At 49.9% G+C, this 25,230-nt stretch overlaps 7 protein-coding genes across 7 annotated transcripts; 4 read left to right on the top strand and 3 right to left on the bottom strand.

Annotated features, from left to right (window-relative positions):
• Positions 1 to 146: 146 nt before the first annotated feature.
• Positions 147 to 2,697, bottom strand: VTN00DRAFT_7158 (uncharacterized protein; the record flags this gene model as incomplete). Its single annotated transcript, XM_069433874.1, has 13 exons — positions 147 to 349; positions 423 to 613; positions 695 to 826; positions 917 to 974; positions 1,052 to 1,264; positions 1,340 to 1,367; positions 1,437 to 1,460; positions 1,516 to 1,703; positions 1,768 to 1,956; positions 2,031 to 2,207; positions 2,261 to 2,311; positions 2,396 to 2,476; positions 2,589 to 2,697. The coding sequence occupies 13 exons, from the start codon at positions 2,695 to 2,697 to the stop codon at positions 147 to 149; spliced, it is 1,644 nt and encodes a 547-aa protein (XP_069287212.1).
• Positions 2,698 to 3,929: 1,232 nt separating this feature from the next.
• VTN00DRAFT_7157 (uncharacterized protein) lies at positions 3,930 to 5,970 on the top strand (the record flags this gene model as incomplete). The annotated part of the gene is made up of 2 exons (XM_069433873.1): positions 3,930 to 4,699; positions 4,758 to 5,970. 2 exons carry the CDS (start codon positions 3,930 to 3,932, stop codon positions 5,968 to 5,970), a joined length of 1,983 nt encoding a protein of 660 aa, XP_069287211.1.
• A 797-nt stretch (positions 5,971 to 6,767) lies between these two features.
• VTN00DRAFT_7156 (uncharacterized protein) lies at positions 6,768 to 8,229 on the bottom strand (the record flags this gene model as incomplete). The annotated part of the gene is made up of 7 exons (XM_069433872.1): positions 6,768 to 6,797; positions 6,938 to 7,151; positions 7,254 to 7,297; positions 7,357 to 7,765; positions 7,877 to 7,936; positions 7,991 to 7,997; positions 8,100 to 8,229. 7 exons carry the CDS (start codon positions 8,227 to 8,229, stop codon positions 6,768 to 6,770), a joined length of 894 nt encoding a protein of 297 aa, XP_069287210.1.
• A 2,889-nt stretch (positions 8,230 to 11,118) lies between these two features.
• On the top strand, positions 11,119 to 13,861 carry VTN00DRAFT_7155 (uncharacterized protein; the record flags this gene model as incomplete). The annotated part of the gene is made up of 5 exons (XM_069433871.1): positions 11,119 to 11,147; positions 11,203 to 11,221; positions 11,428 to 11,500; positions 12,065 to 12,715; positions 13,239 to 13,861. 5 exons carry the CDS (start codon positions 11,119 to 11,121, stop codon positions 13,859 to 13,861), a joined length of 1,395 nt encoding a protein of 464 aa, XP_069287209.1.
• Positions 13,862 to 14,505: 644 nt separating this feature from the next.
• On the top strand, positions 14,506 to 16,688 carry VTN00DRAFT_7154 (uncharacterized protein; the record flags this gene model as incomplete). The annotated part of the gene is made up of 4 exons (XM_069433870.1): positions 14,506 to 15,184; positions 15,258 to 15,562; positions 16,136 to 16,471; positions 16,545 to 16,688. The coding sequence occupies 4 exons, from the start codon at positions 14,506 to 14,508 to the stop codon at positions 16,686 to 16,688; spliced, it is 1,464 nt and encodes a 487-aa protein (XP_069287208.1).
• An 889-nt stretch (positions 16,689 to 17,577) lies between these two features.
• On the bottom strand, positions 17,578 to 21,652 carry VTN00DRAFT_7153 (uncharacterized protein; the record flags this gene model as incomplete). Its single annotated transcript, XM_069433869.1, has 4 exons — positions 17,578 to 18,938; positions 19,041 to 19,805; positions 19,933 to 20,835; positions 20,890 to 21,652. The coding sequence occupies 4 exons, from the start codon at positions 21,650 to 21,652 to the stop codon at positions 17,578 to 17,580; spliced, it is 3,792 nt and encodes a 1,263-aa protein (XP_069287207.1).
• Positions 21,653 to 22,653: 1,001 nt separating this feature from the next.
• VTN00DRAFT_7152 (uncharacterized protein) lies at positions 22,654 to 24,318 on the top strand (the record flags this gene model as incomplete). The annotated part of the gene is made up of 1 exon (XM_069433868.1): positions 22,654 to 24,318. One exon carries the CDS (start codon positions 22,654 to 22,656, stop codon positions 24,316 to 24,318), a length of 1,665 nt encoding a protein of 554 aa, XP_069287206.1.
• Between the last annotated feature and the right edge of the window lie 912 nt (positions 24,319 to 25,230).

Here is a 25,230-nt window from a genome sequence, read left to right as displayed (position 1 = left end):
TGGGACTGGGGTAGATGCTACAGTATATCTGTATCTATACATAGTAAATTGTTTTTCCCATCTAGTCCGAAACAAACACATGTGTCTTTCTCTCGCCAAAAGGTAGATTGGAAGCACTAACCTTTCACCTAAAACGTGATCACATCCTATCGCGCATGTCTGTCACTGGAATAGTGGATGTTATTGTTATCATCCGATAATGAAATGACTACTGCATGAGTCGTCGTATTTTCTTCCTCCATTGCCTTTTCCATGCTCTTGGAATAGGCCTTGCCGGCAACGAGCCACCAGAGGAGTTCGATGATGAGGAAGCCACCGACGCAGACACAGGTGTAGTTCATGTTTTGGGCTGTGAAATTGAAAATAGTTGTTAATAAATCATGATCCCATCGATGCGCTGGAATGGAAATCGACAAACCTACCAGTTGCAGGCATATAATAGGGGAAAGAGAAAAACACAATCGCAAAGATCAGCCAAGCGACAGTTACGCAGTTGACGATCATCCCGATGACGGGACCCATGTAGAAGGGTCCATGACGATGGGGCATGGTCTTGCGGCCGAGGATGACGTTTGTTAGGATGGGGACGAGGTATGCGGTGTTGTTGATTGTTCTGCTCAGACAAGATAAAAAACGAAATATGAGTTTTAGATATCGTTGATATTACGTTATGGGATGGGTGGTGTGTACTAACACGGCAGAACTCATCATGGCGTTAAAGGCTGTGCTGGAGCCGAGATAGATACAGCCTAGAAGGGCGATGATCGTTGTCACGCAGAGCTGGGCGTTGAATGGGACACCGAGTTTGCGGTTGACTTTGGACCAGCTGATTCGGATAGTAAATATCAGCATGGCTGATTCTTTCTTGAAAAGAAGTAATTCTGCTGCCGGGTCATGCAGGTATTTTCTTACTTACACTTTCGACAGTGGAAGACCTCCATCTCTGGCAAAAGCCCAAAAGACTCGGCCGGTACCTGAAGGAGCAAGAAACTGTGTCAGATACAGCATCGTAGATGTAGATATGGAAGGCCATAGAAGCAAAGACGCATACTCAACTGTGACCCAACCATGCAAGGACCTATAGCAACCCAGAGAATAAATGTAAGGGCAAATGCTCCCCCGACACTCTGTGTCGCTTGCCGGAAGATCTCGGCCAGCGGAAGGCCCGTTCGAGTGTTGGCCAGCGTTGTATAGTCTTGGATGGAGAACGTGAGACTGAGCAGGTATGTAAATCCGGTCACAAATGCAATTCCGAGGGTGATTGCTGGAGAAGACAATGAGTCAGTCAAAAGTGGTCAATATAAGATGGTATTAAATGGCATGGAACATGCATACTAACCTAGAGCAAGAGGTGCATTCCTTCCGGGCTATGTTTATGTGTATAGTATCAGCAAAATTACTATTCAGTGATGCCTCTGAGTACGTGTCCCACATACGTTGGGCATTTCTTCCGTAATATGCTAGGTTCCATGTTAATAAAGTCTTTCAAGTGCTGGGAGTATGAGGCAGATGTACAGTAATCCCGTCCAGACCACCCAGCGAGAAGAGAGGGTTGACCAGGCCGGTGATGAAGCAGATGACGTTGTTCTCCCATCCAGTATTGTTAATCCACGTCCGAAACACGAACTTGGCGTCGTTATGCGCAGGTGCCTTGGCTGCGACGACCACCAGAATGACGAACCAGGCTAATTGAAGATATGCCACTAAGAAAACGACGTGCACTTCAGCCCGACTCGCGTGTATTGATTGGAAAGAAGCTGCACCTACACGAGAATCGATTGATCGCAGGGATGATGCGATTGCCAAACATGACCGTGCCAGAGGTGATTAGATTGAATACTTGGTAGGAAATAAAGATCATCCACGGCTGAATGACCAGGTCGGTCTTATACAGAGCAATGAGGGCCATGAAATTGGTCGCGTAGATCAAGTCGGTGGAGGCCGTTGTGAAGATCCCTGAATGCCAGGTCAGCCCAGGAATGAAGCATGCTAACTGAAGCGTGGTGGTGGTCAATTTAATTGCCGCTTACAGCCAAAGACTGTGCTCCAACCTGTGCTGAAGCTCAAGAAGCTGCTATAACGCTTGGGAGCAATGGCTGCGATCCAGTGGTACATGCCTCCCTCGACGGGATAGGCCGAAACGAATTCCGCCAACGATGCACCCAGGAACGACTGCAGTATAAAGACCAGAATAAATCCATAGATGACTATAGTTGGTCAATATATAGTTTGGTATTTTGCATAATTCTGGGGGCCGTACGTGCTCCTGGCCCGCCAGCGTTGATGGCCGTGATGAGACCCAGCCCGAGACCTAGAAAGAGCATCTCAATTCAGCCAGCTGTTGATAGTAACTTCCCTTATGCTCTCTTTGACATTTATGAAATTCGACACTTACCCGTCCATGAGATTGTACAGGTCGATGCGAGACCGATCAGGCTAAAGATGGTAAAATGGCGCTTCAATTCCTGCTTGTGACCTGTCCACGATAGCGATGAGCGAGGACTCTGTCTCATTTCATTCTTCTCTTCCTTGTCCTCCCCTTTTGCAATAGGAAATAATCACCACCCAACATGGGAAGAGCAGCATACCCATCTGTGCCAGCCGCAACTCGTCCGCATTCTGGACTTTGATGATGCTGGACTGATCATAGGACGCGGATGTCGCCGCGGGCGCAGTACTGATATCGTCGGTACCCATCTGCTGCTGTGAGGATTTTATGATAACAGCTTTTTGTCACTCTTCCTGCGAATCCCTTGATACAGCCTCAAAGGGAATTGAACTATGTCAATTCTAAGACTGAACACTTCTGGGCAGCATGTGGCAGCTTAATTTAGGTGCTTGTTATTCTTTCGGCACGGAGCGCGTTCCATGAAATATCCAAATGGGGCATTTGTTATCGCTGATACCATGAGAAGGACCGAGCGGATCTGTAGGTAACAAGTGCAGCGCCATTGGACATCACCGGTACCCCGCAGAGTTTCCTAAGCGGTTTGAGGGGTCCAAAGGAATCACATAAGAGGGAGACGAATTAGAAGACGCGACGGTGCCGTATCAATGCGACACAGATGTTACCCTGGACGGGGCGGTCGAAACACTCAAGCCTCGCTAAAGGAAAAACCAGCGCCATAGCTATCACAGACTGCCCTTCGTATCCAGATGGAGGATAGAGATAAGCTCAGATGATAAACCCCTCCCAATTTTCCCAATATATATCTTGTCAAAGGTGGATGTCCGCAGGAGCCACCGCAGGTGCAAGTGCATAACAAATCTTTCCTGAAAATTGAGTCTTTCCATGCATTTAACTTGCATCCCTAAATACAAAATGGTCCTTGGGCCAAGAAATTGGTTCCCAGGAACACGGGTAATGTCAAGTCATCTCAACCCGGACAGGTTAGTTGATAGGTCTGTGGTTCAGAGAAAGGGTCTGTTCTGTCATTATTCCTGATTCAACGATCTGGGAATTCTTGATTAGATATATTAGTATAAGAATAACCCAGAAACAGTTCTGAAAGGTAGGTAGATAAGTAAGCCTTTTGTAGTAGACTCAGTACATCGAATTGTGTGCGCCGAGTCCCCGAGATGGGTGACACAGCAGGTACTGAGATGATGCGCAGCACAATCAGAAAGCCTCTGCAAGACTAATCCATTGGAGCGATGCTGGCATTGAAGAGTTGATAGATATGCTCCTGGATGGTCTGTTGACGGCCGAAGAAGAACGAGGGTTTAAGGCCGACCCCGGTGGGCGACATCGGTCCGCGGAGGCACCGCGGAGATGACGACAGGCACCAGATCCCTCCAGACTTGCTCCTCATCTTACAACATCGCCCTCACAGCGCGCGATGGCCATCTTAGGTCTCTGCGTCTTTTCTTCAGGCCCTTGAAGGGTCTTCATCTATCACTCTTCTGCTGACCGCTGGAAATTCCCGTCAATGGCGGACATAGTGACGCAGGTGTGTTCGCGCTGCCTGCGGCGGTCGCATGCCTACCCCGTCAGCAGCAGCGCACCCCTATGGCGGCCTTCTTTTCGCAGATACATCCATCCTCGGGAGTTTCAGCCCTTTGTCCCGCCTTCTCCTAGTTCTCTGGGCAAACCAATCCCCGCGAAGACTTACCGTCATACCCGCAAGTGGCTCCGGCGGCTGTTCTACCTCTCGCTGGCCACAGGCGTCATCTATGGCATCGATAAACAGTTCTACGCCTCCTCCTTGACAAGGACGGCGCGTACGTTTGCTCTGGGTCTGTTTGTCGCTCTGGACTACAAGATTAACTTCCGACCGAATCCTCCGTTTGCGAAATCCATGGCGGATGTGCACACGCGAAACGCGGAGCGCCTGTCAAACTTGCTACGCCAGAATGGGGGTCTCTACCTCAAGATCGGACAGGCCATTGCGATGCAATCGGCGATATTGCCTCCGGAGTTTCAGCGGATGTTCTCGAACATGTTCGATGATGCCCCGCAGAACGCATGGAAAGATATTGAGGCGGTCATCAAGGAAGACTTTGGAAAGCCGGTCGAGGAGGTCTTTGGCGTATCCTTCACGGGTGATCCCAGCAAAGGTGTGATGGAAAAGAAGGCCAGAGCGAGCGCTAGCGTCGCGCAAGTCCATTGGGCCCGACTCCCAGATGGAAGGGAGGTGGCCATCAAAATCCAGAAGCGGGAGATCGCTCAGCAAGTGAGATGGGATCTGTGGGCCTTCAAGTACATTCTCAAAACCGACTGGGTTCTTCAATTATGATGATGCTAACAATTTGCATAGGGTCGTGGCATGGATCTACAGTCGTTCCTTTGATCTCCCCTTCTACAATTTAGTCCCCTACGTCAGCGAACGCCTTTACCTGGAGACGGACTTTGAGAACGAGGCAAGAAACTCCGAGCGCATGGCCAGCCTGGTCGCGGGAGAGCCCCGCCTCCGAGACAGAGTCTATATCCCGAAGGTATACCACGAATTGAGCTCGAAACGCGTCATGACGGCAGAATGGATTGAAGGCGTGCGGCTATGGGACAAGGATACTCTCACAAGACCATGGAGGGGCGGCTGGCGCCAGGGTAGCCCTGGATGCCATGGAACTCCTCTCGACCCTCTGAACCATGGAAGGACGACTGAGCACCTCGCGAAGAACCCGACTGCTGATAGAATCAAGCCCGAGCGGGATCACTGGAAAGGATGGAGGGGGCGTGGTGGACTGGGAGTATCACTGAAAGACGTGATGACGACCATGGTGGACCTCTTCTCCGCCCAGATGTTCCTCTGGGGCTGGGTACACTGTGACCCTCATCCTGGAAACATCTTTGTCCGCCGTAAGCCCTCCGGCAAGCCAGAGCTGGTCCTCATCGACCACGGGCTTTACATCCACATGGATCCAGAGTTCCGACACCAATATGCCCGCTTCTGGAAGGGTCTGCTCACCTTCAATAACGACACCATCGGTGAGATCGTCCGCGGCTGGGGCGTCAACAACACCGATATGTTTGCATCCGTGACGTTGATGCGTCCCTACCGCGGGGGTGATCTGTCGACGACCAAGCGCCTCGAAGGCCTAAGTAAGAAGGACAAAGAGCGGCGCTTTTTCGAGATGCAGCAAACGGCCCGCAACGTGATCCGCGACATCCTGGGCGACGAGCACAAGTGGCCGAAGGAACTCGCCTTCATCGGCCGCAACCTGCGCATCGTCCAGGCCAACAACCAGTTCCTGGGTTCTCCTGTCAATCGCATCAAGATCACGGGTACTTGGGCTTCACGTGCGCTTGTCGAGTCGCCAGATCTGCCGCTGGCCGAAAAGATCCGGAACTACGGCCGACACCTCGTCTTCAAGCTTGTCCTTTTCACGAGCGATATATACTTTTACTTCACCAAGGTTCGCCAGTTCCTGCACCTCGGAGGTGGAATGGAAGATTCTATCGAAGCCCATATGCAGACTATGGCGAAGGATATGGGCGTGGAGTTGAGCCAGAACGTGTTTGAGGGGTAAGAACGCATACCTCTGGGCATGAAAAATAGGACTCGCGACTTGCACGAGGTTTTCTCTCTCCCACGGTCCCCTGGGTACCAACCCGGGATTACCTAAGAGGTATGTAAGTGCCCTGTCCATATATGTGGGATATACAGGAAGCAGGGCTAGAGGAGAGGAGTCAAAAAGGCGTATGGTGGACCTGAACTTCTCCCTTTCTGCCGATCTAGATTTCTTGAAGTGTACTGTGTTTGCCGGTTCTGTATATTTTGCATGCGCCATTAAATGTCGTACATGCAATGGACGGCGCTAGAGGTAGCAGATAGTTATACCGGATAGAGAGTTAGACATTCACCTCTCACTTGTCTGTAATGATGCAATGTGATGCAATGCAGTGCCCCGGCGATCGATCCAGTCCTATGTACGATATTTCCATGAATCGGTAACTACAGTATTCGCTATCTCAATTAGTAAAACTGGGATTGCTGTTGTGAGGTATATAACAGCCAAGTCATGACCGTCTTAACTGGCGCTGCAATTAACGTGGCTACTAGCAACTACTGGATTCTTGCTTGAATGTAGATGAATTGCTATAACGCATGGGACATGAAAATGAGGTTCCATGATACCGGTCATTCGCATAGCAAGCAGTGTTAAATAATTCATGTTCCTGGATGTTCTTTTTGATATAGTAGAGAAAATTAGATGTTGGATTAACGGTAAATCGAGGGTGCTTTCCAGTTGAGATAAACAGAAATTCAAATTACAGAGCTCGCCTGCTTTCAGATTCTATTTGTGATCGAGAACCGGCCATATATCTAATATGCGGTATATCCACCATCAATAATCTGTGAAGAGAGTATGTATGTGAGCAGATGTATGTATTAACCTAATTTTATGTTATGGCCTTCGTGAATCACACCCCTCCAAAAACACGCCTCTAGATGCTGGAAAGAAGGAGAAAGGAGGGAAAAGAGGGAATGCGTACAATGTCACTACCATTCAGATAACTCGACGCGTCAGAGGCCATCCAGACCGCAACACCCTGCATCTCAGACGGATGCGCCATGCGGCCCAAGGGGATGTCCCGAACCCAGGAGTGGACCAGTTCCTTGCCTTCTTTGGCGAGGAGCTCGCGGATCAAGTCTGTTTCCATGTAACCTGGAGAGAGGCAGTTGACGCGGATGCCAGAGGGGCCCCATCTGGAGACGCATAGTTTAGCGCATATGTGCATTGACAGAGATTTGGTGAATGAGGAATAGATTTTCAGACCCCACGATGTATTCATGATGAACGACACTTACTCTGTCGCGAGAGACTTTGCCAGTATTGCAACGGCGCCTTTGGACTAAAAGAATCATGGATATTAACATCAACTGACGTGTTCTTGTTGATGAATTCACCTACAGCGTTATACGCAGCCTGTTTCTGCGGCCGCACACAGATTGACGCGGACATGGACCCAATCAAGATGATCGAACCCCGAGTCTGCTTCTCGAGCATGTGCTTCCCTGCTTCGCGAGCGAAGAGCCAGGTTCCATCGAGGTTGACGTCCAGCATCTTGCGCCAGCGAGGATATTCATAATTTTCGGCCTCGACGTTGTCCACGATACCCGCGGCCGTGGCTACGACGTCGACGTTGCCAAAGTCAAGTATGATCTGGGAGAAGGTGTCCTTCACCTCGGCCTCCTGGGTCACGTCGCAGGCATACGCTTTCAACTCGGGAACAGGTTCAGAGGGCTGAGTTGCCGCGACATGCTCTGCGATGTGTTTGATGGAGGCTTCTGCGGCGGCTTTGGTGAGGTCGACACATGCACTTTGAAGTTGTATTAGCTCTGTAAAGGTATGATATCTAATGCTTGTATGGTTGACGCTGACGTGTACGGTAGATAGTAATAATCTCTCCGACTGTACTTGGCAATCTTACCACCTAGCACCAGACAAGGCGAATCCTGTCAGGATCTCCTTTCCCAGTCCTCTTGCCGCTCTTTATATGGTCAGTTTCAAGCGCACGTTATGAATACGAACGCTGTACACTGACCCAGTCACTGCATTGATGTTAGTCTCCGCAAACGCAACCGTTTGTTATCCAGGTAACTTAGGAATGTTGGAACGAAAATAATAGAAGCACCGACGAGGAATCCTCATACCGACGCATGTTTTACCATCCAGAGAGAAGGATGGCAGAGTCCTAATGCCCCGGGCACTAGTTGGAATGACGAGTGCCCTTCCCAGAGGGCTACTTCGAGACGCGCAGCGAACGAGGCTCTGGCGAAGCATGTCCACGAATGAATGGGACGCTCTATAAGATATCTATATATATTTTGGGATAGAAGATCTGATCTAAGTTCCTTCGTCTTACCAAGTGGTTGAGGTTGAACCAGAGTTGGGTTTCTCGAACAGCTCAACAGACCGCGAGAAAACGCTTACATCCTAAGACAACACGAGCTGTGATACCTGGGCTGGTTAAAAAGGAGTCCTATGGCGAATTCAGGCCACGGACCCCGTCATATCGGGCATATGATGCCTCGTGACAGAGAAAGCGTTCACTAGCGACGGTGCGAAGTCGTAATTCGTCCATTTACCCCGGATGGCAGAGACTCGGTTCTCTCCGGCAGGTTGTTCTAGAATCTGGACAAGGGTCTCACTCCCTAGTCAATCCTCGTATCTGTAGTCATTTGTCGGCGTCGTGGCCTTCCGTCAGCATGGCTCAACTACAGCCGGACCAATGATCCTTTAAGGAAGCATTAGGCAAAATCCACGGCTATAGCAAAAGAATTTCTGGGAAATCCGCGGAGTCCGATTCAGCGTAGAAATTTGTGCTAGCATCGTTTAACTTAGGATATTAGGTCGCTGCATTGGGAGATGGCCTTCTGACGAATGTTCTAAGGCAACAGAACCGCACCCTACACAAGTACCTAGATACCTACCCCAACCAGACTTGCGTTTATTTGTAGACTGACTTGACTTTAAGTTTCAAGAACAAAGCAATCTTCTCCTTTATCAGATATTGAGTTTACCATTGCCACCATAGGCCTACAGGAAGAAAGGAGGAGATGAGCCAAAGTCTGGGTTTAATTCTCAGAGGCGATCGGATTTGTCTACTTCACTCAAACGAATGTGCCGAAAATCAGCAGTCAAGGCAAGGTCTTAACATGCACAATCCGTGCCATGCTTGAGCCTTTCCCCCGCTTCCCTTTAGCGCTGCATCCAACCAGCCAGCAAATACCACAGGCTATCCCTCGCTTCAGACTAATGGTCGGGTCGGGCGAATCCCCTATTTCCTACAAGAGAATATTGTGCATAGGCAATCGTTTCTGAAGCGGACGGTGTCAGCATGACATTGACCACAAATAACACCAGGTAGTACACCGCAAGAAGCATCACAAGTCTTATGCATGTACAGTTTTGTACTTACCTAGGCATCTAGGCAGGACACTCATCGGGACAGCAGGCTGTAGCACAGTTATCGGGATCATGGGAGCACTTGTCCGAACAGCGCTTTTCCGAACCATAGCAGCCTTTATCTGCGCATCCTACAACCTATTCATTTGTGATTTCAGGACGTCAGTCATGGAATCTTGCGAGAGAATACACACAGAAAAACACAGCATCCATCATCGGTAAGACCTTACACAGTGAATGTATGGTTTTGATTGCCTTACTGCGAATCCCTCTCGATCTTTTACCCATCAGACCTACAAGCATTGCAGCCTTATTCCCAGTGCTTAAAAACTGTGATTCTTGCTGTGGAAAAGACCTGTCTCTACATGCCAAACCTCGACTTACCATGCATCAGGTTGGCGTCTGGAGGCTTAAGAGATGCAAAACGCTTGCTGTCACCTAGGATCAGGAAACGTTCATTGTCAACATAGTCGTAAACGAGGCGAATAATCTTGAACCAAGGAAGAAGTGCCAATACAGCTGTCGGATAGTTGGTCAGAAAGAATTGAGTAGTATATGGGGGTCCGAGTCAAGTTATTTAGCCCAGGGTGAATGGCCTAGAGCATAGGGCTCAGGCTAAGGTTCACCATGCATATTGACCTCCTACGTGACTGGCCATTTTAGCCCACAGATAATACTGTCATATCTGGCATACTGCTGCTATATAAAACATAAACTCAATATACAGCGAACCAGTCGTGTGACCGTAACTCCAACCTCACAATTTCCGCCCAAATCTGCCTAATAGCACGTAGCATCCCTCCACTATCCTCGAAACGGTGCCTTTGTCGAGAAAAGGAGCGTCGCTCTCGACACTTCTTTCGCTGACCACAAAAAGAATTGACGATGCGCTTCAGACCTGTCGATCGAAGATCACTGGGCAGATTATACATTTGTTTGTGCGGCCATCAGTCCAACAGCCATTGACATAGATGACCAACTTATGTAAACAGCTAAGTAAAGAAATTCCAAGGCAGACCGCTCCACAAGAGACTTTGAAAAACTAACTGTTTTTGGAGATATATGGCAGTTTTTTTTCTTACCTCTGATGCAGAATCGTGCTGTGCTAATAATAGCGGGCAGCATCTGATGGCATCAAATAGCAGTACGGCACGGCGTACGCAGTAGTGCAGGGTCTACATCTACGAAAGAATGATTGGCCAAAGCAAGCGCTTGTTATCATGATCTACATCTACTTCATCCACAACTCGGCAGATAACGCGGGATTGAATGCCTAACGTGGCCCAGCTTGCGGTCGCCAGGCTTTGGTCAAGGGAAGCTATGGACTTGGATACCGCGACATACCACTGCAGTCTGGACGTGAAGTTCCAGTCAATATAGCCACCGATCCCAGATTCACATAGAAAACAGGTGCATGACCAAGAAGTACGGAGCACGTTATCCCCCGGTAGATCTTGCTTGCGGCCATGCTCATGGCAAGATGGGGACTTGGCGAGATTAGATTATTCGTCATACAGCACGGCGACGCCGATGGCGCCCGCGTTAGAGGGACTTGCGCGCCTACGGCGTCTTGTTTCACGTCTTAGGTCCCAAGCAGTTTGTGACTGGTCAAGTCGAGTTAAAACCCGACTCCCAAGCTGGCGGCCTGAAAGCAGTTTGAGAAGCCGTTCGACGTCGACTTCAGCTCGGCGAATGGGTTTGAAAGCGGTTAGGAGGTAGCTATAGTTCACCATACAGGCAATTCTGCTAAAGTATCTCCACAAGATGACATTCTGTCACACGCAATTGAATCGGTATGTGCAATAAGCTGTCCAAGTTAACTAATTGCTTCCTGCTGACATTCTGCAGTGGTAGCCGCGGTACCCAGGTACGCCTGTGCTTCCATTAATGGTTTAGGTAGTCATTCTGCGCCTCGTGTATCCGTGCAGACATGGCGGCGGATCCGGCATTGCCAGCATTGCCTCAGCCCTCGGGGTCCCGATGGCGAAGGATCGAGATCAATAATAACTCCGATCAATAATAACTCCCATTGGTCTAGTTATTCTAATCGCTGCTGACGAAGATCGACAGTAGCTGACCTTACTATTGGTATCTCTGCGCCTCAGCTGGGTCGTTGCCACTGGAAGCCGACACGGTGAGGCTGGAGGTAGTGTGCACGCCTGTTGATAGATGCATCTAGATGGGATACTCTAAGTCCAGTCAAGTATTACGCACACAAAATGCCACCCGCAAATCGAGGCGGTGCGGCCGCGCCGTTAAGAGAGCTTGATTCCGACGTGATAGTAGTTGAAAATGTTCACATCTTATATCTTCCGTCATTCAGACAGTGCGGTCTTGCATGGTTTGCATCGTGTCTTGATCATGGACTCCTCGCAATCCCAAGCCTCTCTGTATCCCGAGCCCAGCAGGGCTAAGTACAGAGCGAGACAGTCATGTATCAGCTGCAGGCACAGGAAAGTGAAGGTATGTCAACACTGCGGAGGCTCCGTTGAGGCCTGGAATTGACTGGTCCTCCAGTGTGACCGCGTGAAACCATGTCGTGCTTGTTGTATACGCGGTCTGCCCTCAGAGTGCAGATACACGACGAGAGGTCAAGACCGCCACTATATCAGCCAGTCCTCTGCCCTCGATCGGATGAGGACGGAGCTCAATAGAATGCAAGACCGGTTGGCAGAGTTGGAACGTCAGCGGATGCCTAACCCATCTCTAGATTCCCAAATTCCCCAGATTAATAACAATATCTATGTTACGACGGTGGCACCTGCACCTATACCTGCTCTCAGCCCTGCTGTTGACACGAGATCCTCCTTGTTCAAAGAGATTGTGAACATCATTGCGACTGCGCCATCAGACATGGTCGCTCATGCTGTCGATCAACTCAGATCTGGTGCTCCACTAGAATTTATCGTTGCTGCTACGAAAGAGAGACAACCTGCACCTGGTGCGAGTTTTTCAATCCAGGCGGATAGGCCCGGTACGCAGCCAAATAGCATCCAGAGCAGTGAAGATGCCCCTCTCATGCGTACAGCTCAAAGGACTTCTGAACTGAGTCCCAGCAGCTTAGGTAACCTAACTGTGCGCTCGTGGACAAGGCAGCCTACCCGTACTAGGACCGAGTCCCTTCCCAGAGGGCTCGACGGATGGCAGCAGTTCCAAGAACTATTTCTAGAGAAATTTATCTCAACCTTTGCGCCTGGTCACCCGTCAAGGAGTCCAACGAAGGAGGTCCAGGTCGACCTTCCTTGGCTCTACGCTCTCGTTTGGAACAGATCATGGTTACCACAGTCTAGGAGCGCCCTTGAGGGCATAGCCACTGCATACTTTGGCAAGGTTACAGGTGACAGTCGCCTAAGCATGCATGGTCAGTCCATATACGCAGCGACATTACGCATGTTGCGACGGTCTGTCAATTAGGGCAAGTTCAACTGGACCGACACACTCTCTACCGTTCTGGCATTGAACCTTTTTGAGGTACTATCCTCACTCACTCCCAAAATCTGGTACTTGTGACTGAGCTGAATCTTCTGACTTGATTCATAGTTTATCAGTTATACGAATTCTGTTGCTTGGTTGAATCATGTCCATGGCGCCGAGGCACTGTTTCAGATGCGAGGTCCTCGCCACTTTGTCTGGGGGATTGATCACCAAGCGTTCCTCCACGTCCGTCTCTATGGTGTATGCCTCCCCAGTGACTGCCTTTATCTATTTCTATCTAATGGTTTCTGAGTCTAAAAACTAGATAATTGCCTCACATATCAGAATGACGCCGAGCTTTCTCGCTCGTGATGAATGGAAAACCATCCCGTGGTCATCGAATCCGTCTTCAAAGGACATACTACACCATCTTCTCGACCATCTCGCTGATCTTTCTGTGCTCATGGCAGACTTTGCCAGGTTGCAGAGGGAATTGGAATCCGGCAATCTATCACCACCCGAATTGTACACGGTACACCCTGCCCTTTTCGCATCTCTGAAAGGTTTCGTTGCCCGTCTACAGGAGTGGAAAGCCCAGTGGGCGGATGCCTATCCATACGGCCAGCCTTACGAACTCCCACAATCCGACGAGCGGTTAGAACAAAGCTGGGGAGAGACATCTCGGGGAAGCTTCTGCCTTCCACCTTTCGTCTGCAGCAGAGGTCTTAATCCAGGACCTGCCAGCGCCATATACTACCCTGATGTCTTTCTCTCCCAGGCCATGGGCATCTATTATGCAACTGTGATCAGTATTGGAAGGCTGGATCCTCTTCGAAAAGTAATTCCCGACCTCGAGATTTACGACGCAGCATGCCGTCTGTGTCGCAGCTGTGAATACAACATCTTCTTTGCGCCGGGCAATTCAGGCGCTCTGCACTCGCTATTTCCCCTTCGGGTCGCGCATTTCCACTTCCAGGAGGGTAGCCAGGAACGAGCGTGGATGGATGGACTCTTTGCTTGGATGGGCAGGAGTAGTCCGCTGGGCATCAGTAGCCGTGCCCGACCTGACCTGATTGAAGAGGTGCAGGTGTGACCTATCGAAAAACGAACGACAGGGCCTTGTATGCTGGAACAACTATTTGTACATACATTTTTAGCGCTTACCGCCCCAGTCTCGACGCTCGCTGTTTCACAGCGGCGGTAAATCTGGGACCTGACTGCACTTGAATGACTGCCATGCAGGACGCCTTTGATCCCTGAGAAGAGTACCCTCTTCTAACGATTTGGAGCTTGGATCGACATCAGTCCCTCTGCTATGTACTCAGTCGCGATAATTTACTCCCTTTTCTGCGATCTCAAGCGGTTGATATTGATCAGCAGATATCAGTTTTGCTTAGTCGAGGAAGTATACAATATGCAGTTTTCAAGCACAGAGACATTGTTACTCATGGTTAAGCATATACGAACTTTTGCAGAAAACCGATTCGTCATGAGTGATGTTCAACAAGGAAAAAGCGAATCCTTCGTATCCAGAACTCTGTTGGGGTATGACAGCGGTATGATGTGTCTATGCGGGGCGACCATATTCTGTACAACGCAGCAGGAAAAAGCAGAGGTGCACAACAGTTGGTAACAATTATATCTCCAGCATATATGGATAGTTTTGTTTTCTATATATATGTCATCTATTATATAACTCGCTACCTTCCTAGATGCCAGCTCCCGTAACCGCTTGAGATGGAATTGATCCCAAAGACAGGCACACGAGGGAAACTAGACAGAGAGATCCAGACCTTCCTCTCCAACCACCCCGACCTGCACCTCGGCACAGAGGACTTCCTCCGCGAACGAAGCATCCACGCTCGCATCCTCGGCTTCCAGTCCCTCCCCGAGAGCCAGCAAAAACACATCGACTGCGTCGAATTCACCGCTATCCGCGGTCCTCATGGGACCATCCCGATCCGGGTCTTCTACCCGTCGAACCCGAAAGCATGCGAGAGAACCCGCGAGGGGGATGTGGCCGCGTTGGTGTACTTCCACGGCGGCGGGTACACCGTTGGCACGGTGGACGAGTTCGAGAACGGGTGTCGCATACTAGCGGAAGAGGCTGGGGTACAGGTGTATGCGGTTGAGTACAGGCTTGCGCCTGAACATACGTATCCGACGCAGCTGGATGAGGGCGAGTGCGTGGTGCGGTGGGTGCAGGGACAGGGAGGGAGAGAGAGGGGCGTCCATGCGGATAGGGTCTGCGGAGGTGGTGATGGCGCGGGTGGGAGCTTGACTACCAGCCTGTGTCTCCGGCTTAGGGATCAAGGAAAGAAGAACCTTCGGGGGCAGATTCTTCTGTATCCGGAGCCCCGTCTGCCGTTTGACACGCCTGCCGCGAGTGAGAACTGCTCCGGACCGTACTTAGCATGTGAGTGTTCTTGACGCTGTTCAGTGCATATAGGATATTTTACCTATGGATAATAACGGACGGATGAAACCAGGCACCGGCCTCACCACGCTCGCAGAGTACTACCTACCAAAAGACCATTATCCCGATCCCCCTTTTTCCTCTGAACCTGACCCATACATCCGCCCTGGCGAGCAGCCGGCCTCGTCACTTCAGAATCTACCTTCTACAGCCATCTTCACCTGCGGGTTTGACCCGCTGCGTGACGTCGGGATCGAGTTCGCGTCCAAACTGCAGGAGGCCGGGAACCACGTCATCTGGCAGCACTTCGACTCCCTCCCGCACGGGTTCCTGCAGATGGCGCCGTGGAGCAGGAAGGCAATGGGGGCGACGAAACAGGTAGCGGTGGAAGTGAGGCGGTTGGCGTATTGCTGAAGATGCAATTTGAAAAGAGAAGCAGGGTTCGCTGCCTTTTTTTGATCCCGGCTTCTGCATCGCGTATCGTAGAGCAGGCTTCAGTGAACACTGCTCCAAAAAGGTACCTTTTTCGATATTTCATTGGCACCCGATTGGAGAGCCGAGAACGCGTGTGCTGGGCGGTTATGTGACCGACATTGGAACTTGGAGGTATGCTCATCCTTCAGAGTCGATCGGAAATCCGTCAACTCATCATTAGTCTCCTAGTTGGCTAAGATGAAACGCGTTGGAGAATGATCAGCATTCTTTGTTTACCTGTTTTGCCGCGCGCTTTTGATGGCCCTTGCACTTGGATCCTCGTACTTCTTCCTCCAACCACAACGGTGTAGCAAAGTGGCCATCCTTGTTGTGGTTTGGGGGCGAAACCGACACGCTTGAAGTAGAACCCAGCCAAAATTAGAAACTGCTACTGTGTAACGGTATAAGTAGCTGGATATCCTTTCAGGCATATGTATTCCTTTTTGACTTTCCACATCTATTAACATGCCAACCCAGGTCTTCGTTCTTGTCTACTTCGGAGAGCCGCTTGACTATTCAAAATACCGCCATACAGCCCTTTGCTTCGAGTTTCCTGCGGGTGCGAAAAGCGTGATGGACATCAAGGGTACACAAGGGATGTTTGAATTCGAGGAAAACACCGACTACAGCTACGACAAGAGCTTGAGGCTTTTGGAGAAAATCCCAGTGGCAGAGATTCCGGATTCGGCCGGCGCGGCCTCGACCAAAGCGGTCATCTATGCGACCCCGATAAGGAACGGACGCAATGATCTGGACTGGAATTGTCAAAACTGGGTTGGCGAGGCTCTGGCCCGGCTGGTGGACAATGCCTACGTGAGTGCGGTACAACGGGACCAGGCACTTGACAAGATGATAGACGTGTTATGGAGGCGAGAGATGAACCCAGATCTCTGTGACCCTTAGAGAGGGGGCCCTGACTGGTAAGAAGTACGGTCTCGATCAGAGAGATTGGGCTAGCTCCTTTTCCGGAACGGAGAACAGCAGCACCTGGGACAGTTCATCAGAGGGGATCAGAATGCACGTCCTGTGAGCGTCTCTGTCAGATTAGACCTACAGAAGCTCAGAAATGGACACCTTCTAATAGCCGTACCAATACCCGCTTGCTCTCGATCGTCTGCAACAATGTGGGGTTTCCATTAATGGCTTGTGATGAGACCCAAGAAGGACATGCCTATATTCCCTCTCATATCGAGGTGGAAGGATGTGCGATAGATAATCTGCCCAACCCTGCATTGGTTTCAGAACCGCAGCGCCCTGATATATTCCCAGTGCTCTGGATACCAACCAGCATATTCCCAATCGATGATAGCCGCGAAACGGCGTTCTTCATTGACCAGTATATTCCAGGGAACCAAATCGCCATGAGGGTTTGTGCCTCGTGCGCACGGAGATTTGGGCCGGTCTTCACTATCCTGTCTCCGCTGATTCGGATGACCTTGCGACTACCAAGTGTACTAGAATAGATGATCTCTCCTTTTTCTTCTTCTTCTTCTTCTTCTGCTGCTGCTGCTGCTGCTGTAGAAACTTTTAGCATATACTAACTTATTTTGAAAGAGAACAGAAAAGGTAAGGTAGAGTTCGTCACCCTTGTCGGCTTGAGCCATTCTATCTGCCTGCAACCTCCGTGACGGTTACTTGGTTTCAGACTGTCGATGCTGTCCTCTTCCTGATGGCGGGCTTCTCTTTAGTTTTAGTTCACTCTCTGGAAACAACAAATACGGTTAAGGCGTGGTGGAAATATCGCGCGGAATGAACCGTGGACAGGGGTCAGGTAGAAGATGGCGGGGCACTCACAGCGACGGCGCATGCCCCGCCCGCACTACTCGATCTTCTTCAAAGCGGACGTCGTGAGCTTTGGGCACAAAGAGAGAGAGAGAATTAAGAATTATCTATATAAATCTAAAGATAGTCTACATACCCTATGCAGGCTTGGAATGTGTACCACCTGCACAATCATACCGTGCTCCATTTCTGATCCACACAAATCCCTCCGGACATGTATCCGAACCATCATCGATCTTTTCCTGAGCTTTCTTCTCTTCCTTCTTTTTTTCCTGTTGTTCTTCCACTGCATCAAGCTCAGCTGATTCACGCTTCTTTGTTTTCTTCTCTGCCCGCCGCTCCATCACTGGAGGAAGGGCGCCACTGGCAGTTGGACCATCTTTCTTTTTCTCAGCTTTCTTGGCTGTCTGTCGTTCTTCCACTGCATCAAGCTCAGCTGATCCACCGTTCTTTTTCTTAGCTTTCTTCTCTGCATGCCGCCTTTTCGCTGCGGTAAAGAAGTTACGGACAATTGATCCACCGCTCTTGTTCTTAGCTTTCTTCTCTGCCTCCCGCTTTCTCGTTGCATCAAGGTCAACTGCTCCGTTCTTCCTTCCTGTATCGATTCCCGGTGATGCTCCCTGCAATTGATTGGCCTGAGAACGATGATCTGTTCTTCTCTCCTGATGCGGCTTCGCACAGGCCGCTAGGGTGGTCGAACGTCCAGGGTCACTGTCCATAGAGGCATCCATGTCGGTAGCCATGGGAGCCTGGCTCAATACAGGCGGTGGTGCATATGCGACTGGGCACATTGCCGGGGCTTGGGGCTGTGATGTCTTGGGCTTCTCGGTCCCATAAGGAGTCAATTGATACTTCTCGCTAATCATCTTCTTTAGACAGGAGACGGCTATGTCAAAAGTCAACGTTGATGTGGGAGGCTCTTCTCGGAAAACGGACGCTGCCATCTGCTTAGCCAGGATGGTAATGTCGCGAGCGTTGCACCAGGAAGGAAATACCAAGATCATCTCAAAGAGTCGGTATAACTTCCGGTATTCAACAATGGACTCGTCTCTCAGGATAGGGGCATCAACCAGTCGCTTAGTGAGCTGTCGATCCAACAGAGCTAAGCAACTACGGGGCTCGATATTGCGGAAGACGACGACCTCGTCAAAGACACCAGACAAGTCCGGTTTCGCTTTCAAAAGGTTGTTTATGTCGACTGTATAACCGGCCAGGATCACGACCATTTTGCCCATGTACTTGGACGAGGTGAGGAAGGAAAGCAACTCGTTGACCGCTTCCGCAGCGAACTGTCCCTCTGCCAGAAGATAGGCCTGGTCCACAAACAGGACCTTCCCCAAACCTCTTTCCAGCACAGCCCTCGCTTTAGGGCTGGTTTGGCCTACATATTGCCCGATGAGGTCTGAGGCGGAGCATTCAACCACTTCGTCGGTAGATAGGAAACCCATGTCATAGTACACCTTGCCCATACTCCGAGCGGTTGTCGTTTTGCCAGTTCCTGTGTGCGATGAAGTCAGTCAGCGACTACTTTCCGTTTATTGTTATTCACATGTCTGTAAGAGCTAGTAGCCTCTGCAGAGATGGCGGAAGTTGTGCTTACCTGGTGGGCCCTTGAAGATAAAGTTCATCGGAATAATCTCTTTAAGATTCGTACCACTCCAGCCCTTCTGACGAGCATTGTCCGCGAGGATCAAGTATTCAACCACTTTCTCAACCACCTCTTGCGCCACCTGATACTGGAGTAGCTTTTGACAACTCTCGATCGCGTTCTTACCCCGGCTTATATTGGGATCAAAGTCCTCCGGCTCAAAGACTGTGTCGTAGTTTCGCTCCGCCACATGCTTCTTGTCCTGCCTGTTCTGGTACGACAGTTTGGCTCTGTCAAGAAATGTGTCGACCTCTCCGGCATTGGCAAAATTGTGTCTCATCAGCGTCCGCTCGAGAACCTGAGAAGCAACATCAAACGCTTCCGGTGTGGCACGGAGATCCTGTTGCTTCATCTTGAATCGCAATATTTCTTCCAACTGCGGCAATTGGAAGTCCAGGAAACGGATTGGGCTGTCGGCAGCAAATCGCCGAGATAATCCAGGGTTGGCGTGTTGGAACATGGCGTTGATCTTGTCTTCGTACCCCAGCATGAGGATGCAACGATCGTCCCCGGGGACTCCCTGAACCTCTGCCACAAGGGTGTCGATGACCGCCACTCGGTAGTGGTCCTGTTGGCTTTCCGCCTTGCCGGAGTTCAGCATGTACGCCTCGTCGATGATCAGTACTTTGCCGATGGTTCGTTGGAGAATGCGCTTCGTTTTGGCCTCTGACTTTCCGAGGCATTCGCCAATAAAGTCTGCCGGATTTTTCACGATCACTGGAATAAGGGATCAATTAGAATCAAATCAAAAATGGCAGGGAAAATAAACCATAAAAATTAATAAGAAATGCAAGAAATCTGTCAACACAAAAATCAGAATAATACGAAAATCTTCTTCCCTTACCTTCGCCCTTGCTAAGAAGTCCCAAGTCCGCTAAGATCCTGCCATATAGCTTGGCCACTGTGGTTTTTCCTGTACCAGGCGATCCAACAAATACTCGGTTGAGAGAGAACTGTAGCGGGTGCCTCTCTGCCAGATCACGACGGTAGTTGGTTTCGATCATGCCGATCATGTCCTCGACAGCCTTCTTGACTTCGTCGAGCCCGATCAGACTCTGTAACTTCTTCCAGGCTTGACTTTCAAACTTGGCCACAGAAGGATCTGGCCCAAGCAGGTCGTCTTTCGTGAAGAGATAATAGTCAGGGTCCATATTGTTGCGTCTCTCCTTCCAGATGCGCACTGCCTGCCGTTCCGCTATCCTGGATAAGAGATTCTCTACCTGACGGGCGTTTCCGAATCCTTTAGTCCCACGACAACGCGCCAGTCGTCGGACCACGATGCGCATATACAAGCCATCCATGCCCTCTTCGATTTTCATCCGTCCTTTATATTTCCTGTCTATATTATCGCGCAGGATGGTCCAGAGCTCAGCCTCATTGAAGTCGGTGAATTGGAGCGTATACGGTACTCTGCTAACGAGACCAGGGTTGTGCTCGAAGAAACTCTCCATCTCAGTGTTGTAGCCGGCAAATATCACCACTAACCTGCCAATATGATTCTCCATCTCTGTGAGGATGATGTCGAGAATTTGGCGGCCAGCGGTCATGGAGTGGTCGGCAACGAGCTGATACGCCTCGTCGACAAAAAGGACTCCTCCCTTGCTGGCGAGGTAGTCGATCATGTCCTTGGCAGCAGAAGGCCCTTCTGCTGCCAGCTTTGCCCCAGAGGTTTCGACAACGTTAGCCCCTGACAGGCAGCCAGAGTTGAAGAGATAGCTCGCATATATACGAGAAACTGTTGTCTTTCCTTTGGGTATGTCAGTAAGTCTGCTAGTAAGAAATAAGATATTGAAACCCTTACCTGTCCCGGGATTGCCTTGAAAGACCACATGCCGCCTTTCTTTCTGAAAGGCAATTTTCTGCCTTTTACCGACGTCGATCTGAGAAGCGATGGCAAGAAACTTGTATTTGACTTCCTCTTGGCCCACCAATTGGAACAAGTCATCGATTTCTTTGCTCTCAGCACCTTCATGTTCCTTCTGCCGTCTCCATTCCAGTTCAGCTGCAGAGAGCTCGTGTGGGAATGGTGACTGAACCGTCGGTCCCTCGCTCTCTGACTCTTCAGATGTGGGCTCCGAGGAGCTACTTTCGGCGTCGCTTTCATCGAAGACCTGTGAGGGGCGTCGAGATGGTTGTGACGATTCAGGTAGAGGGATAATAGGCAGTTTAAGGCCACCGTCGTCCTTCACGATGTTATCGACCAGCACTTTGACTTCCTCATTTGATGCCACATCCTGCTCTTCATCTGCACTTTTGTCTTGTACCTCTCGAAGCAATTCCACGTCATTCTTGACAGCAGACTGAGGGTCAGATGCCGCACTTCCATCAGGCATTGTACTGCTCGGGTCATTGTGGACAGAAGCCGAAGGCGAAGAACTGCGCAATGGCATTTGAGAATTTGGTATTCGTTCGGGGAGTAGGTTCGAGGAAGAACGCCGGCCCTGGCGAAGGGAGAGTTCGAGCATCGGTGTGTGGAATCCTGCATTGGAACGTAAACATGGACTGGAGGCAGACCGTACAATGGACCTGGCAGGAGATTCAAAGGGAGCTTGGGATGATGACATTGTGAACGAGCCGGCGAATTGACTGTGCGTCGTCTCGAAGGTTGGCAAAAAGGAAGATGGATTTCTGATGTTTGTAGAAAGACACAAGAATCCTTCCTCTCGGGAGATGGTCATCTATTTATTAAAAATGTCTCAATAACTTTGGCCTCAACCGATTCCTGTGGCTGTGTCGAAAAGAATCATTAATGACCATCAATGATATTTCCGCGGAGCTGCAACTGATGGATATTTGGGCACCGTCCCATCGAAAGCGTGGCGTAGAAGGTGGCATTGCATTTCTGCCCGTACCGGGCATATATACGGGTAGGCTCCAAGATTTCTTTGGGTTGAAACGCAGTCGTTGTGCAGAAGCACAGCAAGTCAGCGACAGTAAGGCTGTGTGCAGTGTCTTAGAATTGGAATAAGGCTTTGAGTTGAGCCTTATGGCTGCATTGTGGTCGTTGTTAATTGGATTGGGTGGGGGCATGGTTTGTTACCTGGCCACGAATGATAGCTTGTATCTTGCGAACTGAAATACAGCAGAAGTTGAGTCTTCAATGGACCCGTCAATATTCGTGGCTGTGCTTTTACAACGCCGGATTTGACTTGAGAATCCAAGAGAGATACTGAGCTGAAATGAAACATTTCTACCTACCGATATACCGAATTATTTTTCGCTCGCAGTCGCGCGACGTGAGTCTCAGCAACTTCAGCTGATCAACTGGGTGTTTACAGAGGCTTTGCTCGCAGTCCAGAGTGATATGGCGAATATCGCCACCGAGGTTGATTCGTTTCATGGCCTTATTAAAATGGCTTCGTTCTTCCTGGGTTCTTTTTATAATCCTCGTCTTCACCAGCACCGGGCAATAGAGAACACCCCGAGCACTTGTACAAGTCACGGCTCGCACAATCAACGGTCACTCCCTAGTTGTTCTTTTTGACCATATTGAGCTCTCAATTTGATATCGCCCTTTTCTTTCCATTCATCTGCCCTGTTTCTGTCTCAAGGACAGACAATCCAAATGTCTCAGACAACAGCATCAGGACTTGACTGGCTCTCCACCATCTCCTCGGTAATTGCAGCCGTGGTAGCTCTAGTTACTCTTCTGACAGTCTATCTCGCTGCGACGCAGATACTCTCACAACGTCAGATATATCTTTTAGGCACATCAGTCGAATCTCTGGGTCCGTGGCAGCGCAAGGTGGTTTCTCCTTCCATCTTCAAGATGCAGACAATCTCTACACCGGTGGTCAGCTTGCCAAAGCTAGTGGAAAAGCATTGGAAGCCGAGCTTTACATTTCCAACTGGCTTCAGTCTTCCATCGAATAAGGGAGTCCCCGACATGGAATCTCGCATCAACATCATGGCAACAGCCAGTTGGGTGAATTTTCTCCAGGCACTGGGGTTAGGCCCTGATGAAACAAAGCACTATACGATGCAACCGCAGCCGGAGTTGGTGAATGGTATCGTCCCTATGCGTTGGACCGGAAGGGATCTGGTGGCTATCTGCTCCATCTTGGGCTTCCAATCCCACGAAGACCGGCCCAGCTTCAAATCACCGACTCCCCTCCCGATGCAGTGGTCGGGGCCCCTTGGTTGGCTGCAATTCCGGGCCAGTGCAGAAGGCTGTATTGTGGAATTTCGAAGAAGGGCCTTGACGAAGAACCAACTATCGGACAAATTGCATCGATATTATCGCCTTCTCATACCTAAAGACCCTCCCCTACGACTCGTGCCTCGACTTTGGCAGTCGATCAATGCCATGACTCTCCCAGGTGAAAGAGTCCTCTATATCGGCGGTACCGATCGTCATACAGAGATGATGATGGAACAGGCGGAGGCAAACCGTGCTCCCATCGATGAAATTTGCGACGAGGTGATGAATACCGGACTCGGTAAAGAGGAGACTATGGAAAAGCTCTGGGGTAAACGGTCAAAGCGTCCGACTGCGCTGCAGCCGGAGGCAATTGAAATGGGAGTCTCCCAGGCTTCCTCTCAGTTCAATTCCCTTCCCGACTTCCTTCGGGGAGACTCCTTAGAAGATATCGTGCGTGACATTGACAAAAAAGTGAATTGTGGCTCACGCAAGGAGGTTCTAAACCGGTGTCCTGGCTTGCTTTCAGTGATCGTACAAGGGGAATTGGCTGAAAGTCGTGGGCTTGATCCGAGTCACTGTGAGGAGTTTGATCGGGTTTATGTTGACGCTGAGGATGTCAACTCCAAAACTCACCCGTATAGGCTGGGGGCTCTCTGCATGAACCGGGATTTGCTTGAACTGGTGAAAGAAGCTATACTGGAACTCGTGCCAGACGGCTTCTACTTCACTCCCACAAAGAACCTCGGCAGCGACGTTTCTGAGATCTACCATCACATCTCAGAGCAGTCTGACAGGCTGGATATTATCTTCTCCAAAGAGAGCCTTGACCGATGGGATGGAAGTTTGGACTCAAGCAAAGATGACAACAGCACGAATAGACAGCTATATTATGCAATGAGTCTCTGCAACGAATTTCAGCACATTCGGCGAACATCAAGGGCGGTCTTCACCATTGATGACATGCAAATCATTGCAAGAGCGTCAGAGTCACTCCGTGGAATGCTAACCGATAGCAACAACGATCTTCGTTGGGCAATGCTTTTTCACCCTCACTGTTTGTCCATGTGGTTCAATGTGCGAAGTTCATGAAGATTGAAGATATACTCGACGCAGCCGTAGAGAGCCGAAATTATATAATCGACTGCAGCTCTCTCAATTTTGACAATGGGAACGTGTATTTTGAGCCCAGACATCCAGTCGAGCTGCTTAAAGATGGGTCATTCTCTGGAACTGAGATACTTGCTGCCTTCCTTGATGCCTTCCTGACGTTTTTCTGGATCGAGAAGTGTTGGATTTCGGATGTTGCCGTGTACGATGCGACGCTACCACAAACTGTGACCATGTGCTAGCGAAAATTGAAATATTGACGGCCATACAGAGGCAAAGGAAACCATGTTAGCGCCTGTAGAAAGAAAGGATCAGCAAAATAGAGAGGAAGAACAGAGTCAAGACTGTACACATATGAGGCCGTACCATAAGTTGGTGATGGATCTTTTTTTTCTTCTGTTTTTTTGTATATTCGACGGCTAGATGTATCAAATTAAAATACCACAAAGCATGCAAAAGACCGTGTGCTCTGACAAAGCTACCAGGTAGTTTTGCGTAGCCAGTCTAACATAACTAGTTATGTTAACTAAGTTAGTTAGTTAACTAATCGGTTTCGATCTTATGTAAGATGTGAAAGACCAGGTTGGTCAAATAGCGTCTTGTCCTGATCGATAAGAGCATGAAGGGACAAGTTGCTAAGAACGAGTGAGAGGTGGAGGAATTCTTGGGAGAGATCTTCCAGTTGCAGTTTGATTTCAAGAGGACTTGCTGATCAAGTCGATCCGTGGACGTGGTCGGCGGGAGATGGCGGGACGTCCGTGCTTCCCGCTCCGATCTGACGTCCCCACCGATGAGTTGATCTTCGAGCTTCGCGATATCCTCAAGTCGACCACTCTCCTTTGTACATACAATCTATTAATCCAATCCCTTTTCTCCCTTTCCAGCCCAAAGAAA

Source organism: Thermoascus crustaceus (assembly GCF_041956765.1).
Source record: "Thermoascus crustaceus strain CBS 181.67 unplaced genomic scaffold VTN00scaffold_4, whole genome shotgun sequence".
Taxonomy (NCBI): domain Eukaryota; kingdom Fungi; phylum Ascomycota; class Eurotiomycetes; order Eurotiales; family Thermoascaceae; genus Thermoascus; species Thermoascus crustaceus.
Note: the sequence above shows the minus strand (reverse complement) of the source record. Positions and strands in the feature narration are given on the sequence as shown.